The 16,630-nt window shown below is 36.9% G+C and overlaps 3 protein-coding genes across 3 annotated transcripts; 2 read left to right on the top strand and 1 right to left on the bottom strand.

The window, feature by feature from the left end:
* Nucleotides 1–344: 344 nt before the first annotated feature.
* On the top strand, nt 345–1,916 carry LOC133866839 (uncharacterized). Its single transcript, XM_062303492.1, has 3 exons — nt 345–776; nt 907–1,052; nt 1,553–1,916. Exons 1-3 carry the CDS (start codon nt 512–514, stop codon nt 1,664–1,666), a joined length of 525 nt encoding a protein of 174 aa, XP_062159476.1. The 5' UTR covers nt 345–511; the 3' UTR covers nt 1,667–1,916.
* LOC133866828 (protein PLASTID REDOX INSENSITIVE 2, chloroplastic-like) lies at nt 1,812–7,232 on the bottom strand. The gene is made up of 3 exons (XM_062303483.1): nt 6,946–7,232; nt 6,748–6,846; nt 1,812–2,200 (listed from the first exon to the last, which is right to left on the bottom strand). The coding sequence occupies exons 1-3, from the start codon at nt 7,180–7,182 to the stop codon at nt 2,006–2,008; spliced, it is 531 nt and encodes a 176-aa protein (XP_062159467.1). The 5' UTR covers nt 7,183–7,232; the 3' UTR covers nt 1,812–2,005.
* A 1,816-nt stretch (nt 7,233–9,048) lies between these two features.
* On the top strand, nt 9,049–14,691 carry LOC133866819 (U4/U6 small nuclear ribonucleoprotein Prp31 homolog). Its single transcript, XM_062303473.1, has 9 exons — nt 9,049–9,185; nt 9,280–9,338; nt 10,213–10,278; nt 10,417–10,554; nt 10,912–11,804; nt 11,917–11,987; nt 12,442–12,544; nt 12,764–12,839; nt 14,262–14,691. The coding sequence occupies exons 2-9, from the start codon at nt 9,336–9,338 to the stop codon at nt 14,367–14,369; spliced, it is 1,458 nt and encodes a 485-aa protein (XP_062159457.1). The 5' UTR covers nt 9,049–9,185; nt 9,280–9,335; the 3' UTR covers nt 14,370–14,691.
* Nucleotides 14,692–16,630: the final 1,939 nt, after the last annotated feature.

The following is a 16,630-nucleotide window of genomic DNA, read 5'->3' as shown; positions in this document are numbered from 1 at the left end:
ATCCCACGAGCGCGCGCACGCACGCCTTGGTTTGGATTGGCAAAAACCTTATTTTATAATATGGGGCATTGTTAAAAGCTTCTGAAAACCGTTGTCTTTCCCAAAGTCCAAAGCTTGACCCCGTCGACACCGCCGAGCAGGTACGTCCAATTTCCCACCTTCTCACATTTTTCCACGTGGCAATCACACCCGCTTTGGCCGTGCCGGTGCCCGCTGGTTGATCCACATATTACTAGAAAACACTATTTATTAATCCAAAGTGGCCGTAATTATTATTAATATTATATAATTTATATCATGCCGTTTAATGTCAAATTTGATATTTCGTAAGCATGGGTTGGTTGGGGACGGCCAGCTGAGAAAGACCCGTTTTTACTATATCTGTTGGGGTACTTGGGGAGCTGTATAGAAAGAGACTGCTGCTTGCTCCACCTCCTTCCCCTTCCCTTCTTCTCCCTTATCTTTCAATTCTCTTCATCCTCTAGAGAGAGAGAGAGAGAGAGAGAGAGACATGGGTAATTGCCAGGCCATTGATGCCGCAGCCCTGGTTATACAGCACCCAAGTGGGAAGATAGAGAGGCTGTACTGGTCAGTAAGCGCAAGTGAGGTGATGAAAATGAATCCGGGTCACTATGTTTCTTTGATTATCCCGTTGCCGATGCCTGAGGAAGAGAACCAGCAGGAGCAGAAGACCGTGCGGTTCACCCGCGTTAAGCTTCTCCGGCCGAGTGATACTCTTACTCTTGGTCATGCTTACCGCCTCGTAACTACTCAAGGTAGTATATATATATGTATATATAATATACGCCGCCTGTGTTTAATTCCTTCATGACCATGAACTCGTTTTGATTAATTAGTCTTGATTGGAAGTCGCTTAATTTACATGTTTGTTTCTGGTGATTGTAGAGGTTATGAAGGTCTATCGGGCAAGAAAGAACGCCAAAACGAAGCAGCAGCCAGAATCATCTGAGAAGCCACAGACAGTGCTGCCGGAGAAGCGGAGTTCAGGTTGTGAGGCAGAAGGGAGTTCTGAAAAGGATAAGACATGCCAGGTATTCATCAGTAAGCCATTATCATATCATCCAAGTTTTATTAGCTGTGCGTGCCTTTTTTTTTTTTTTTTTTTTTTTTTTTTTTTTTTTAAAAATGAAGGTTTTTAATACTGCGACAATCTCTGAGATAGTGAACTGGCCGGCAGTAATCTACAACCATGCCGCTTGAATTATTTATTTGTGCTTATTCGAGCTGTCTATGTCTTCAAACAGAACACGAGCATCTGATCCCTCTAGTCGAAAAACACACACAGAACCCCGATTAATTTAAGCACTCAACTATCAAAGTTATTTTAGTATAACCAACGGTCAAACTCCATTTCACTTGGTTTCGTGATTTCAAACCAAATAAATTAGCTGAGGGAGAAGATATGGGAACTGAATGAGAGACACAGAGAGAGAGAGAGATAAACAGAAAAAAGTCTTCTTCTTTGATTTGAAAAGTATTCTTTTCTCATTCATGAGTAGTACTTAACCTACAACCTCGCCAAAAATTTCAGGTGATGAAACATGAAAGACAACGAGCAAGGACACCATCAATGAACTCTGCTGCTGCAATGAGGTCAAAATCTTGGCGCCCCTCATTACAGAGCATCTCTGAGGCTGGAAGCTGATCGGAAGAATTAGTTTCGTACTTTCCGGCATTCAACTGTAACGTGCAGTGTGTTCATAAGGTAATGGGACTGACACTTTCATTCCCTGATATCCTACATGGTCGGACTCCAAGGTGTGCAAATAGATTCACTAAATCCATGGAGGTACAACAAATTCAAACCATTTTCTTGTAGCTACAAAAGGAGCAATGAATCTTACATTGTATTGCCAGTAATATATAGTGATGAATACACAGATCTTGCCACCGCATTTTCCTTTGGCTTCATGACAAATGAATCAGCAGTTTAAATACACCATGAGATTTAAACTTGCCTAATAATACAAATTATGAAAAGGAATCACATTGTTAGTTTAGAGTTCCAAACTTCCCAATCCTGATCGACATAGTTTTGAGCCCATAACAGGGCTGCCCTTGCAGCAAAAGGTGCTCCAGGTAATTTTTTGTCCTTGATAGCAACCAACATATTTGTGAAAGGCTCCACCAATAATGTCCCGGGCCCTCCATAGTCCTTGTGCAAGAATTCACTAAATATCTGCCATGCATTTACACTAGTTGCATCAGCTAATTACAAGAAATTCAACTTGGACGTTTGGATCTTTCACTCTCAACTCAAAGCATAACACATACAGTACAGGTAATATGCCAAAACACTGCCAGTGTTGGGCCAAACGTGCACATAAAGTTAGAACAATCTGATGGAAGCTGTCTGGAAAATAGTGTTGATTTTTGTAGTTAGGTCAGATTTTTCTTTTTGGAATCAATAATTGAACTATTTTCAAGTTGAGCAAAAGCAAGGCCCCCTAAGAGAAAAGAAAGGGAATATATGCTTTTGCTTATTTCAGCAGAATCAGAACCGTGAAAACTATCCCAACTAAGATTTGGAGCACCGTGATTTCAGCAAGCTGCGATGACTAGAAGATTTAGATTATGGCTCAGATGATGATGACCAGCATTCTCCATTAGCCATAACAAATCTTTTCTCAAGTCGCGATAAAATTCTGTGATGAAACGACAAAAGGAAGATACAAAATCTACTTTTTTCCTCAATAGTGCACCCAACCAAAATATAAAACTAGTGTCAATTTAAAATCTTGATCCTCTATTTTGATGTTACCAGTAAAATGCCCATTGGGAATGCTTTGAACCGTTTGCAAGTCGAGCAAAAGCCAAGCCTCCTATGAGAAAAGAGAGGGAATAAATGCTTGATTGTTTCGGCAGAATCAGTACCGTGAAAACTATCTCAACTGAGACTAGGAGCAGTGTGATTTAAGCAAGTTGCCATCACTAGAAAATTCAGATTATGGTTTATATGCTGATGATGACCAGCATTCTCCATTAGCCATAAGAATTTTTTTGCTAAGTAGCCATAAGAGATCACATATAATAGAAAGACAATATAAGATTCTGTGATTGAAACGATGAAAGGAAGATACAAAATCTACTTTTTTCTCAACAGCGCATGCAACCAAATATAAACTAGTATCAATTTAAAAGATCAATCTGCTCTTTTGTTGTCACTGGTAAGATGTCTATTGGAAATGCTTTCTGTCCATAAAGCATGAACATTGCCAACTATACTATTAGCAAAGAATCTAAAAATTTCTCTCTTAAGCTAATTGATCCACCTACATACTCTCTTAAGCTTCATGTTCATAGGATGTGCTTTAACCATTTGCCTTAGCCATAGTCTGCCTCCAACATAAACATCATTATTCGAACCACTATGATACTCGCATATCAAGTGATTACTGATCAATAACTAAGATCCATCACATACTGCAGAATATCTTTGCTGAAAGCTGACTGCTTGTGTATAATCTCTACAATCTTTTATCTCAGAACACCCTTAAGACAAAGATCAGAACTTAATTCCCCCCCCCCCCCCAATCTCTTCCAGTCTTTCTCACTTCCCAGGTGTCAGTGCTATTGCTGTTGTCAGGTATCACCTATGGCCTCTCCAAATTTTCAACCAATTCAGCTAGTCAAAAGCCACATCTCTGCACATGCCTAGAACCAAGTTTGGGAAGTCTCAGCTGGTGTCTGGGTTTAAAAAGTGTCAAAACTATTTTTTTTTTTTTTTTTTTAAAAAAAAAAACTGTGTAAAATGAAAAGAAGAAGAAATTTGAATGAGCCAACACAGTTGCACTGTTTGGCATGCCTAGAGTTTGCACTGACCCAATATTCCCTGGCTTAATTAGCTGAACAGATGAATACATTCATAAATGGTTGAATTCAAATTAAATCAAGGGATATTTAACTCAGATTCAGTACCACATCTCATCTCAGTAATCGAGTCTCAATCACCAGAAGAAAAGAATTAACCAAACATGACAAAGCCACTTGCATTCAGGCACTTGTGTGCGTTTTGCTGACCACTTCAGGATATTCTATTAACAATAATGCATGATTTCTTTCATGTGAGAACATCAGCCACTGGTGATGCTCAAGAGTATTGCTTTATAAGTAAACTCGTGATGCAATTCTTTTTTAAGAGCTACTTACCGATACTTTTAGCAGTGTGAAAGGATTGATGTGTCCAACAAATGGAGAACCACACATGCTAGGATACCTGTCTTCTTTTAACTAGCTTTGGGCAAAAGAAGCATGTATGAATAAAGACAAACCTTCTTGTTTCAGAACAGTATTGGATATTTTATTAAATTTGCTGATAAATGATTTCAACTTCAATATTTTCCACTCTATTGCTGTCCAGCCTGAATCTGGTTTACAGACTACAACAATCACATTGTTCACCTTCATGAGTTGAAGAGGGACCCTAATACACAAAGAGACTCATCAGGCACATGTAGATGTGATGTAGGACAACCCAGGAGACACCTATCGAGCGCCACTCGTCTGGTGCTCGAGCGGCGTTGCAGTCCCGGTGCTATCAGGGAGTATCACTCGACGGGTGCTCAAGCAGTGGCACAGGTTTGGAGTGGCAGAATTTTCTGCTCGAGCCCTGCTCAACCAATGCTCAAGTGGAGCGCAAAGGGCGAAGCAGACAGAATGCTCTGGTTGAGCGCCACTCAATGGGGGCTCAAGTAGAGCACCTCCAGAGAGTTCCACTGAAGCTTCAGCTCAAGCGGGTTCTAGGCTACTAAACACATATGGGAAGGATTTTTGAAAGACCGTGAAATCCACATGATTTTATTTCCATCTTTCAGCTTGATTAGGTTCCATATTAGTTTAGCAATTAACATATTAGCTGAATCTTTCCCATCTTTAAATTATTGCTAGTAGTAGTAAGGCTTTTTATATTGAGATGTGTTATAAATCATTCTTTGGTCCTTTTATCATTCTCTACTGACATGGTACTGTCAATCTACTTTTAGATCAATCTTAATTAAAAAGAAAAAAAAAAAATCCAATTGGGAATTGACAATGGCACATCAACGAAAAATGATAGAAGAATGACAACAGAATCCAAAGTAGCATTTCTCTTTTATATTTAAGAAGTTTTCCAACTTAGATTGATTCTAGCATTAGTTCCCTTCCTTTTTAAGCCTTATGTTTACTATTATAAAAGTGTCCTAATTGTATTGAAAAATTAGTTTTGGAATGCGCGGTTTAAGAATAATAAAATTTAGAGTTTCTTTTTTCTTTGAAAAGCTAATTTCTTAGCTTGTGACAGTTTAGGATTGAAGATGAGATTGAGTATTTGAAGATGATTTAAACCCTCGACTGGAAGAAAACAGTGAAGGTGGAAATTTCAATACAAAGATGGCCCGGCTTGAAACCATAAGTCCGGTTATCTTCGACTAGCACTTATCACAGCAAACACGAAATCAGTATCCTTCCAAAAAAGAGGCACGTGTGTAAGAAAGATATCTCAAAATTATAGAGCTCCATGCGCTCCAAGAACCTGACCAATTTCTCTCTTGAGAACTTTTCCAAGAGTCTCATACAACTAACTGAAATATGGACCACATGAGACAAGCTTTCTAAGAGACATTTTAATACGATAATTGGTCAAGGCAAAATCTTTTATCTACGTCCCTCACTCAGACTTTTTCACGAGTGGGTGGTGCTCAAGTACTACTTGATTTATGAGTAGCAAAATCAGCTAGCCAAAAATACGATCCTACATGCAAGTGAATATATGCAAAAGCGAGCCCCTTTTGTCCAGTCAGGGTAGAAAACAGGGGTTTTATGCCCACCAATAAGAGATTGACACATCAGCCTATAACAAGAAAAATAATTGTTTGCAAAACATTAAATCTAATCTCTTTTTATACTTTTTTTAATATGAAAAAAAACAAAAACAAAAAAACTCCCAATGACTGCCCACCCAGATGCCGCCATCACCTCCTCCGCCGCCGCCACTGCTCCACGCTAGACGCCGCCGCCAGCTGCTAGGAAATTTCCAGATTTCGCTGGAAACATGTAGACGTCGCTGGAATCACCACCCCCGTTTCCAGATTTCGCCGGAATCACCACCCTCGGCCACTGGGGGTAGTCGCGCGACCACTCCCTAGTGGCCGGGGGTGGCCATCGGGCCACCCCTAGATGGATTTAGGGGTGGCCCAAAAGCCACCCCCAGATCCCAAGGGTGGCCACGCGGCCCGGTAGCAGCCACCTCAATTCCGACGTGGGGCAGTAGCTGTGGTGGCGGCGGTGGCTTCTGGGCTGAGATGGTTTTTTTTTTGGTTTTTTTTTTTTTTTTTTTTTAAGACTAAAAGAGTGAAATTGATGGTTTACATCCAGTGTTTTGCTAAGTTTTGCAAATATTTATTTTTCCTGTTTAATGTTGAGGTGTCAATATTTCATTGGAGGGCAAAAACCTCTTGGTTCTACTGCCTGATTGAAGTTATTCCCTATGCAATAACACCCCCTTCAAATTTTTCTCCGATAACCAAAAAGCCGCCATTGACACATTCCACTCTCTAAGACTCTAACGAAACTAATTATCACACAATGTCATTCAGATGATTATTCAGCACCAAATAATGATTCTTATTTCTCAAACAAAAAAAAAAAAAAAAAAAAAAACCACAATAAATTAATTGCTTAAAATAACGAACACCCACTGACAATATTAGTCTGAAAATTTGGTATACAAAGTGAAAGAGTACCTACCTCTGCACATACATCTATGACCTCGTCAAGTTCATCCCCGAACGTGTCCTTGTCCTTCAAAAGCTTCCTCAGAAGCTCAGCCCTAAACTTCTGGGTCTCCTGCAATAGTACATAGATAACAATACAGCATAGAAAACGCGTAAAAACCAAGAAAATTCACATACATGCATTTACTGTCACAAACGCAGTGGTACTCACAGCTTCTGCGAATTCGGGGATGGGGTTGGGGTATACGTACTGGCGGGGCGGTGAGGCTCTGAGAGGGTTTGCGAAAACAGATTGGGAGATGGGTTTTGCAGAGAGAGTGGAGGAACAAGGTGTAGGGGAACGAAGGCGCAGGATAAGGGAGGGAGAGCGCAGGAAAAGAGTGTTGGATTTGGCGGGAGTGATTACAGGGGTGGAGATTAGATTGGAGGTGTAGAGCGCCATTGGCATTTGGTGGTGCAGGTTAAGAAGCCTGTGCTTCTTTGCCAAGCTACGGTCAGTGATAATATGTTAAGACGGTTACATTTATCGTTCATTCATGTTTTTGGGTTAAATACAATTCCTCCTCCGAAAGTTGTCATCAGACATCAATTTCCAATTCTGTCATCAAATTTCAAGTTTTTTAAATTTTCAATTTAGCCATCATATCTGGTTTGACTATCAAATTAAACAAAATTTTGACTACGTACGTGTAACATCATTCTCTCTTTTTTTTTCTTTTTCTTTTTTCTTTTTTTTTTTTATGTAAATTTATCTGTTTTACCCTCACTCCAAAATGACGTCATTTTACTCTTTAGTTAGCCATGTTATATTCAATAAGAAGCTAACATATATCCATTAAAATAAAAAATTATAAAGTTAATAAAACAATTTTTTTTTTTTTTTTTTTTTTTTTATAAATAGAAAAAAAAATACTAAGGGTGGTTGCTAGTTGCCACCACCAACCAATGGGGGTGGCCACGCGCCATCCCGAGAGGTGGTCGGGGGTGACGCGCGGCCACCCCCATTGGCTGGCCACCCCATTTTATTTTATTTTATTTTATTATTTATTTTGAAAACTTGAGAAGTACATTGTAAATTTTTCAACTTTGTTAGCCGAAACAAAAATGAGTGGCATCTCGGGATGAATTTAACTTTTTCTTCTTCTTCTTCTTCTTTATTTTTATTTATTTTTATTAAAGATATCGTTACATTCATGTTAGTTGTTGGAAAAACTATCCTTCCATTCTCAATGTCTCATAACTTATCAACTTTCTCCTTAAAATATTATATATATATATATATAAAAATTCGAGAGCTTTGTTCCCAAAACTCCTTGCTTTTTGGAAAGCACAATAGAATGAAAGTTCTAAGTTGTGTTTGGGGGGTGTTGTTGTCTATTGTTAGCGTCTCTAGTATAATTAGTCGAGCCTGAACCGAAAAAGAAAGAGAAAAAAAAAAAAAAATCCCACCTTATTAGCTATTGAAGTTTCCTATTCCTTTTCTACCTCTTGGCATATTCTGCCTGAAGTAGACTCGGACTCAGTCCATGATTATGGTGGCCATTAACAATGTCAACTTATGTTATGAGTGGTCTTCAACTCTTATTATTGAAGACATTATTTTTCTTTTTTCTTTTTTTCCTTGTTGGTCTGCGACCAAAGTCCTCAGGAGAGTTTTAATTTTGGGGCACATACTGTTGTCAAATGGGCTGCTTCTCATTATTGTTATGGAAACATTATGACGTCTCTTTATTTTATTTATTTTGTTCGCATAAGAGTGAAAAAGACCAACCTTGATCCCTTCCTCCTATTGTATCTAGGGAAAGAAAGAAAGAAGAAAAATGTATTGAATGAACCCCTCGAAAGCTTGATAAGAAATTAGACCTTATGAAAAAAGTCTTACATGTAACATGTATCATGTTGTTGCTCAAGTGGCTCCTTCCTCTCAACTTGGCTTTAGTCATTGAGGAGGAGTCTCACATGTTCTATGGTTGGTGCACTCGAATGACAGAAGCATATAATTTTTGACAAAATCATTTGAAAAGTTGATTTGAAGCATTAACTATCATATAATCACCAAATTAATTATATGATCCTCTTGAAATGAAATATCTCATGAGGCCGTCACTATTAGCTCGATTTTCAAAAAAAAAAAAAAAAAAAAAAAAAAAAAAAAAAAAAAAAACCTAAAATCCAAAGTATATTGGGCTGGGCTGGGCTTGGCAGGTCCTCATGTACGGTCCACAATATCAAGCCGGGCCAGCCCATGTACACTTCAAGGCTAAACGACCGAGACCACAGCCCAGGAGCAAAAATAAATATAGAGGATAAAAAAATTGAAAAAAGAGAAGGAAAATCCTCTTCGCCTCATCCTCGCCGAGTCGGTTAGTAACTTAGTACTCGGTACCCGCTCTCCACAAGTGTTTTCCTCGCGCCTAGTGAAGAAGCCTAGCGTCTCAAAATTCCATAGAGGTACTAATGTCTCTTTCTTTTCTCTTCGATCAAGGTTTGTAGTCGATTTAGGGATTTAGATTCCTAACCATTTCCTCTCTTTTTTCGAAATCAGGGAAAACCCTAGAAGATTGAATTCCACCTGAGCTTATTCGATTGAAGTTTGAAAGAATGGTTAGTTGTTAATTTAATTTTCTTGTTTTCCTGCACTGCCCCTTTATTTCGGAACTGAAATTGAGGTTATTGACTTTTTGCTTAATTATCATGTGTATTTTATGCAACACATTTTGGAAGTAACTAATTATGATATCATAATGAGAATTTTATGAATGTTAATTCCATAATAGTTTTCAGTAGATGAAAGATTAATTTTGATATTTTGCTTATTGGGTTTTGGCCTTGGGGTGTTATAGTATAAATCACTATGAGGAACTTCTTGATGATTTTGTTTAGCATAGTTTTGGTTGGTCTAGTATGCTTTGCCACTTACTGTGGCATTCTAAGGGCCATATTGTTATGCTTCCTCATCGAAAATGTTTCGAAGGCATTTAAAGTTCTTTCGTGGTATGTGGGTTATGATTTAGTTGGATGTAAGTAGGATAATCTTTTGAGTTCTTTACCGAACCATTTGGAACTCAAAAGTTGTTATTCTTCTTTGAGGGAATCCAAGTACATGCACTTTTAATAGTTGTTTCATTTTTACTAACTTGACACTATGTTGCATAATCAATGAGACATTTTGCACAAAAAAAGTGATGAGTGAAATGAATGAAAAAAATTCAAGTTTTCAATTGCATCGAATATGGTGATACTACTGTGGTTTAGCACCAATCAAATTGTGGAAATTAGACAGGGCCGTCAATGCTCATTCTTCTATTTTTTATCATGGGATCTCATAAACATTTGCTAAGAACTACTTGCGCATGAGAGCTTGTTGCGTTCTTTTGGACTATTTTCATTTTTATACCCAGTTACTTATAAATGCTATTATATGTGATACCTTCATTTTCTTTATTCCTATTTTTTACATATTTTTTGTTGACTGCAGGCAACTCTTGCTGATTCTTTCCTTGCAGACCTTGATGAACTATCTGACAATGACGCTGATCTTCTTGTGAGTATTTCTGTTTTGTGTAAACAATACCATTGTTTTTTTTTTTTTTTTTTTTTTTTTTTAAAAAAAAAAAAGTTTCTTTGATTAATATTTTTTCAGCTTTGGCATCATAAATATTATGTTCCTGTCTTCTTTTAGGAGGAAGATGATGTTGATGCTGGAAATATGGAGGAAGATGTCGATGGGGACATGGCGGACATAGAAACTCTTAACTATGATGATCTTGATAGTGTTTCAAAATTGCAGAAAACCCAGAGATATCTTGATATTATGCAGGTCATTCCTAATTTTGCATGTGCTTCTATTTTCACATGGCATGGCATTTAAAAGAAAAAGAAATGAAAGTTCTATGTTTGTGTTGTATTATTCTCCCATTCTTATTATTATTTGGTTGATTTAATATTTTCCAGTTCTGCAATGGAACATGTTTGGTTCAATCTCTCTTGCATTGAAGATTCTGCGTGGTCCTTTTTTTTTTTTTTTTTTTTTTTTCCTTCTTCTTCTTTTTGTGCCTTGTGATATTTTCTTGCAGGTTTTAGGTTTATAATTTGACCGTTGTCTATGCTTTGTTCATTTTAACTAGATATGCCTATTGATGTTGGTATTTTGGTTTATATTGTTGATGATTGGCAGAAGGTGGATGATGCACTCCAGAAAGGTTCTGATATCTCAAATCATGGGATGGTTTTGGAAGATGATCCTGAATACTTGCTGATTGTGGACTGTAATGCTTTGTCAGTTGACATTGAGAATGAAATTGTTATTATCCACAATTTTATTCGTGACAAGTACCGGTTGAAATTTCCAGAGCTTGAATCACTTGTGCATCACCCAATTGATTATGCTCGTGTTGTTAAGAAGATTGGGAATGAAATGGATTTGACACTGGTTGATCTGGAAGGGCTTCTACCATCGGCTATTATTATGGTTGTGTCAGTTACAGCATCGACTACAAGTGGCAAGCCACTTCCTGAAGAAATTCTTAATAAGACAATTGATGCATGTGATCGAGCTCTCGCTCTTGATGCAGCAAAGAAAAAGGTCCTTGACTTTGTAGAAAGTAGAATGGGATATATCGCGCCAAATCTTTCTACTATTGTTGGGAGTGCTGTTGCAGCTAAACTTATGGGGACTGCTGGTGGTCTTGCAGCGTTAGCTAAGATGCCTGCTTGTAATGTTCAGCTTCTAGGTGCAAAGAAAAAGAACCTTGCTGGGTTTTCTACTGCAACATCACAATTTCGTGTGGGGTATATGGAACAAACAGAGATATTTCAATCTACACCTCCATCTTTGAGGATGCGTGCTTGCCGGCTCTTGGCTGCAAAGTCAACACTTGCAGCAAGAGTAGATTCCACCAGAGGAGACCCATCAGGAAATACTGGAAGAAACTTACGAGAAGAGGTCCGTAAGAAAATTGAGAAGTGGCAAGAGCCACCTCCTGCAAAGCAACCTAAACCACTTCCAGTGCCTGATTCTGAGCCTAAAAAGAAGAGAGGTGGTCGTCGACTGAGGAAGATGAAGGAAAGGTATTGCATTTTTTTAATTGCTTTCTACAGCTTAATTTCTTCTTAATTTTTTATTTTTTATTTAAATGAAATCGGTATTGTGTAATACTTTTGCTAATATTTCATACTTCAGATATGCGATAACAGACATGAGGAAGCTGGCTAATAGGATGCAATTTGGTGTACCTGAAGAGAGTTCTTTAGGTAAAGTTTGCTTTCTTCAGCTTGTTCCAATTTTGAGTAATTGCTAATTGTAAATTAGGTTCTTCTGCTTTATTTTTCCCATATCCACAATGTTATAATGTTAAGCTTTTAGTTGGTAAGGGCGAAAATATATTTTTGACATATGCAAGTCCCACTAATGCCTATTTTCTGAATATGAAATTTTCATTTTTAAATTATGTTGTTGAAGTCTGTACCTCTTATTTATTGATTGATTTAGTTGGGTTGCATTTTTGAGGATTAAGGTAAATATCTCTACTTGTTAGCATCTTTCCTGATGTTTCTACCATAAATTCATAATACCATTTTCATTTGGTAACTCATTGTCCTTAAATACAGTCTGCTGTTGTAAATTGACACCTGAAAGTATTCTGCCAGTTGACGTTAGTACGTTACCCATTTCATACTCCTTACTGTTTATGCTCCTTGATGACAGGGGATGGACTGGGAGAGGGCTATGGAATGCTCGGTCAGGCTGGGAGCGGCAAGCTGCGTGTATCAATTGGTCAGAGCAAACTTGCTGCAAAAGTTACTAAGAAGTCAGTCTTCCACTTTGGCCTTCAATTATATTATTATTATTATTATTTTTTTTTTTTTTTCTGGCCATGCTGCTAGTCTGACAAGCTATTTTGTAATTTCTTATTTTAGTAGTTGGAATTTGTGTTGGATTACCATTTCTATTTCCATTGTGGTTTCTATCAGCTAAATTTCAGCATCAACCTTGTCTATTTATCTCATGGGCTACATAATGCTTTCAGATTTAAGGAAAAGAATTATGGAAGTAGTGGTGCTTCCTCAGGATTGACTTCAAGTTTAGCATTTACACCAGTGCAGGTTTGTACTACTTTTTACCCTTTTCATGGACTCTCTGTAATGTGTATAAGCTTTTAAATAGGAAGCGTATGTGGTTAAAAAATGTGAGCAAAGCCCTAATGCCAGTTTTGGGAACTTATACCCAAAATGATAGTGTTCCTTGACATGCTTAAGTATCTTAGTCATCTATGAATATTCAATTTTCGCATATGGTATAAGGGGTAGTATTTGAATTAGGGATACGGCTCCTCTCCAGTTGCATATCAACAGGACAGAGGTCAGTTCATGGCCAAGATCTTATTTCAGCAAATCTAAAGTGGCAGAAGCTCTACCCATTTAAAATCCCATCCTACTAAAACACATTGTTTTAAAACCTGCATTTGGCAAAAGGAAAGTGCATCTGCATTGATGGGCATCCACCATCTATCACCCATCACTTGATTTTATCTTGGCATTTCTGCCATCAATGGATGTCAACCTGAGATTGAACGTCAAACCCCCACACACATCAAACCCACGAAAATGTAGTAATTGGTGAGGAACCTAAAAACTTGGTGATTTTGCCTCTCCCTCTCTACCATACCAATGGTGGTCTTCTTTACCCTCTTCTTCTCCCTGGGCTATTTATTGCTGACCTGGTGGCATGAGAAGATCCACAACTCCACCCTATCAACATTGTCAACTCCGTTGAGTTCGTTGCCACCATCACCTCCCTGATCTACCTCCTGGGCATTGAATTCATTTGATTTTTCTTGGCATGAGGTTGGCAACAACTACATGAACATCGTTCTCTTTTTCTTTGCTGTTGTTTTTATTGTTTCTTTATTTTCAATTTTGTTACCCACTGTTTTTATAGCCTAAGTTAACATAGAAAAATGCAATTACATGGCACATTATGCGACTTCAATGGCTTCTGTCCAGTTCAAATATCAAATGGAGATGAGTCTCATTTAGACTATGATTTAAACCATTAGAAGTTCCTATATATAGAATTATGGAATCAACCTCTTTTAGAGGTTGAACTCAGTAAGGTTTGTATAGCTAGCAATGGGCTTCCAGAGTGCATGATATTGTGAAAATGGAATTTAACTGCCACAGAAAAGTTGTTTTGGACAGGGTAGCCAATTTTCTTTTAATTAGGTCATGCTACAATTGTATGGATGAATCCATTCCAACTGGGAGTTCACTGAACGCTAATTTGTTCCACCTTTGTTTTTTTTATTTGGAAAAAAAAAATGTTTTTGAGCGTAATCTTAATGTTTATGGGGTTCATCCTTACAAGATGCTCAAGTTCTTTGCTATTAAACTGGTTGCTTGATCTTAAACCCACAACCTTTTGATTAGAAAAACTAAACTGAGCTAATCTACTATTGGTTTTGTATTTTTGTTGATATTTATTCTTGTGTTCTGTCAATGATGTCAATCGCCATTTTCTCTCTACAGGGGATAGAGCTCTCAAATCCACAGGCTCATGCACACCAGCTTGGCAGTGGAACTCAAAGCACGTACTTCTCTGAGACAGGAACGTTTTCAAAGATCAAGCGGACCTGAACCTTCTTATGTTGCTCTCTTCTTGTCAGTCTTGAGTACATTGAACGGTGCTAGTTTGAGGGATCATGATTGTAAGATGTTTCTTTGGCGTGAAGTGCAAATCAGTTTGAAATACAAGGAACTCGGTAATTAACAGTAGCCAGCATGTAACCAGAGTTGTGAACATTCAGTGAGAGATTTCTTTTCCTAAAATGATAGGGAAAAAAAAGAAGAAGCGTCTTTTACTTTCAATGTCGGTTGAATGATTTTTCCTAGTAAGATATGGATGTGAACTTATTGAGGAAAGGAGAGGAAATGATATGGTTACAAAATTTGCTGATTAGAGCTTCTCACAAATCATGCCATCAGGGAGTTGTATTTTAAAGAGTCTGTCACATAGGTATCAGTGTGTCACCATTCAAGAGAAGGGGACTGCTTCGACTTTCCCACAAAGTTACGAACCAATCATAAAATGTCTAAAATTGGAAAGAAAATGGTACTTTTATTACTGTTACAAACTCACGTCGTCTGCCAAATTGATTTGTAAAATGGTAAGTGTCATGATCTGTGATAATTTATATTTTAGTGGTAGATGTGATAAGTATTACGTGAGCTATAATGTTAGTTTATAAAGAAATTGTAATAAAAGTTATAGTATTCTCTAACGGTGATAATATTCGAAAACAGGGAAAATTGTCTTTTTGTACCTCTATGTATAAATTGTACATATGCGCCACATAAAATAGTAAAAGAGTAATTTACCTTCCAATTAGTAAGATGTAAAATAAATAAGAGTATTTTCTTATTTTATGCTTCGTCTGTTTCGACGAAAAATGTTTTCGGCACTTTTTGGTGTTTGGTGGGGGCGAAAATAATAGTTAACGCAATTAATTTTCAGTTTGACCATAAAAACCTCTTTAATTTTGGGAAAAACGATTTACGGTTTTGAAAAACTGTAAATCGTTTTCTGGATTTAAACTTTTCATTCTTGCACGCATGTTTGTGAAATCTGTTGTTGCCGGACATTGGAGTTTGTTAGTAGCCCGACTTTACTGCCGAAGATCTCCAAATTTTGGTATCCGATTACTGAAATTTGGCGACGATAGTCGGACATTGCTGGATTCCGTTTTACGCCGTTAGTGATTTCGTAAGCGCCAATGCCATAACATATTTTTAGGAAAATCTTCATTTGTTTTATTTTATATTTTTCTGAAAAATAATTTCATTAAAAATATTTTAGGATGAAAAACATTTTACGTCGAAACAAACAGAGCATTAATATTTTCTATTGTTAAATTTTTTTTAAGAGAATTTGAAAATATAACGAGACTATTGAGTATTGTGATGCACCCTAAGATGCGCTAAATCAAATATGTAATGTATGAAATACCAAAGCAAATTAAATGATAAATAAAGTATGATGATCGTTGCCCTGTCAAGATTGATAGGACAGAGCCTATTTTCACATTTTTTTATAACATTATTTATTAATTCAATTAATTCGAAAGTATATATAAACCCTACAGATGAATTTTTTTTACATTTTACATAAATTATAATTTGTAGAGTCAAATGGATAATATCTTTAGTTATATTTCAATGTCGAATAATATAATGACAAATTTTTTTCTTATAACTCAATTAATAAAATTATAACGTGTCTCTCACTCTGTGAGAAACACATATTTTTTAATTAATTTTATCTATTAAAAAATTATTTGTTTCTCACCTACTTAATCCATGATTTCAACCTAAAATATAGACCATGTCTTGCTCAATCACGATTCACGAGACCATGTGCATCCAGGCTGTCGTGCAATATGATATATGTTAAAGTATTTTATAGAGTATTATATTGCCAAGGAACCATCGATCTGATCATATAAAATAATAACAGTACCACAAAAAAGGTATATATATATATATATATATATAGAGCTTATTCTATTGAGAATTATATATTCGTGGAAACACCTAGGCTCTTGTGCCATAATAGGGTCAGTATTCTACTGAGAACGAGGATACCCATTATCCTGGAAGGATATGGGTTTCACGTGACAAGCTTCTGCCTAATATTTCATTCAATTATTTCACAATTTTCCAACTAATCTAATTTATTAAGAGAGATATGTAAACAGATCCGGCTTAGTAAAACTATAGCACATTTGCTGTAAAAAACGAAGGGCTCAATTTTTTTTTCTTCAAAATACCGTTGTTTCAGTTATATAAATAACACTGAAAAATAAAACAGACAAACTGGTGGATGACGTCTATATAAACTA

The sequence above is a fragment of the Alnus glutinosa genome, chromosome 1, assembly GCF_958979055.1.
Source record: "Alnus glutinosa chromosome 1, dhAlnGlut1.1, whole genome shotgun sequence".
In the NCBI taxonomy this organism is placed as follows: domain Eukaryota; kingdom Viridiplantae; phylum Streptophyta; class Magnoliopsida; order Fagales; family Betulaceae; genus Alnus; species Alnus glutinosa.
Note: the sequence above shows the minus strand (reverse complement) of the source record. Positions and strands in the feature narration are given on the sequence as shown.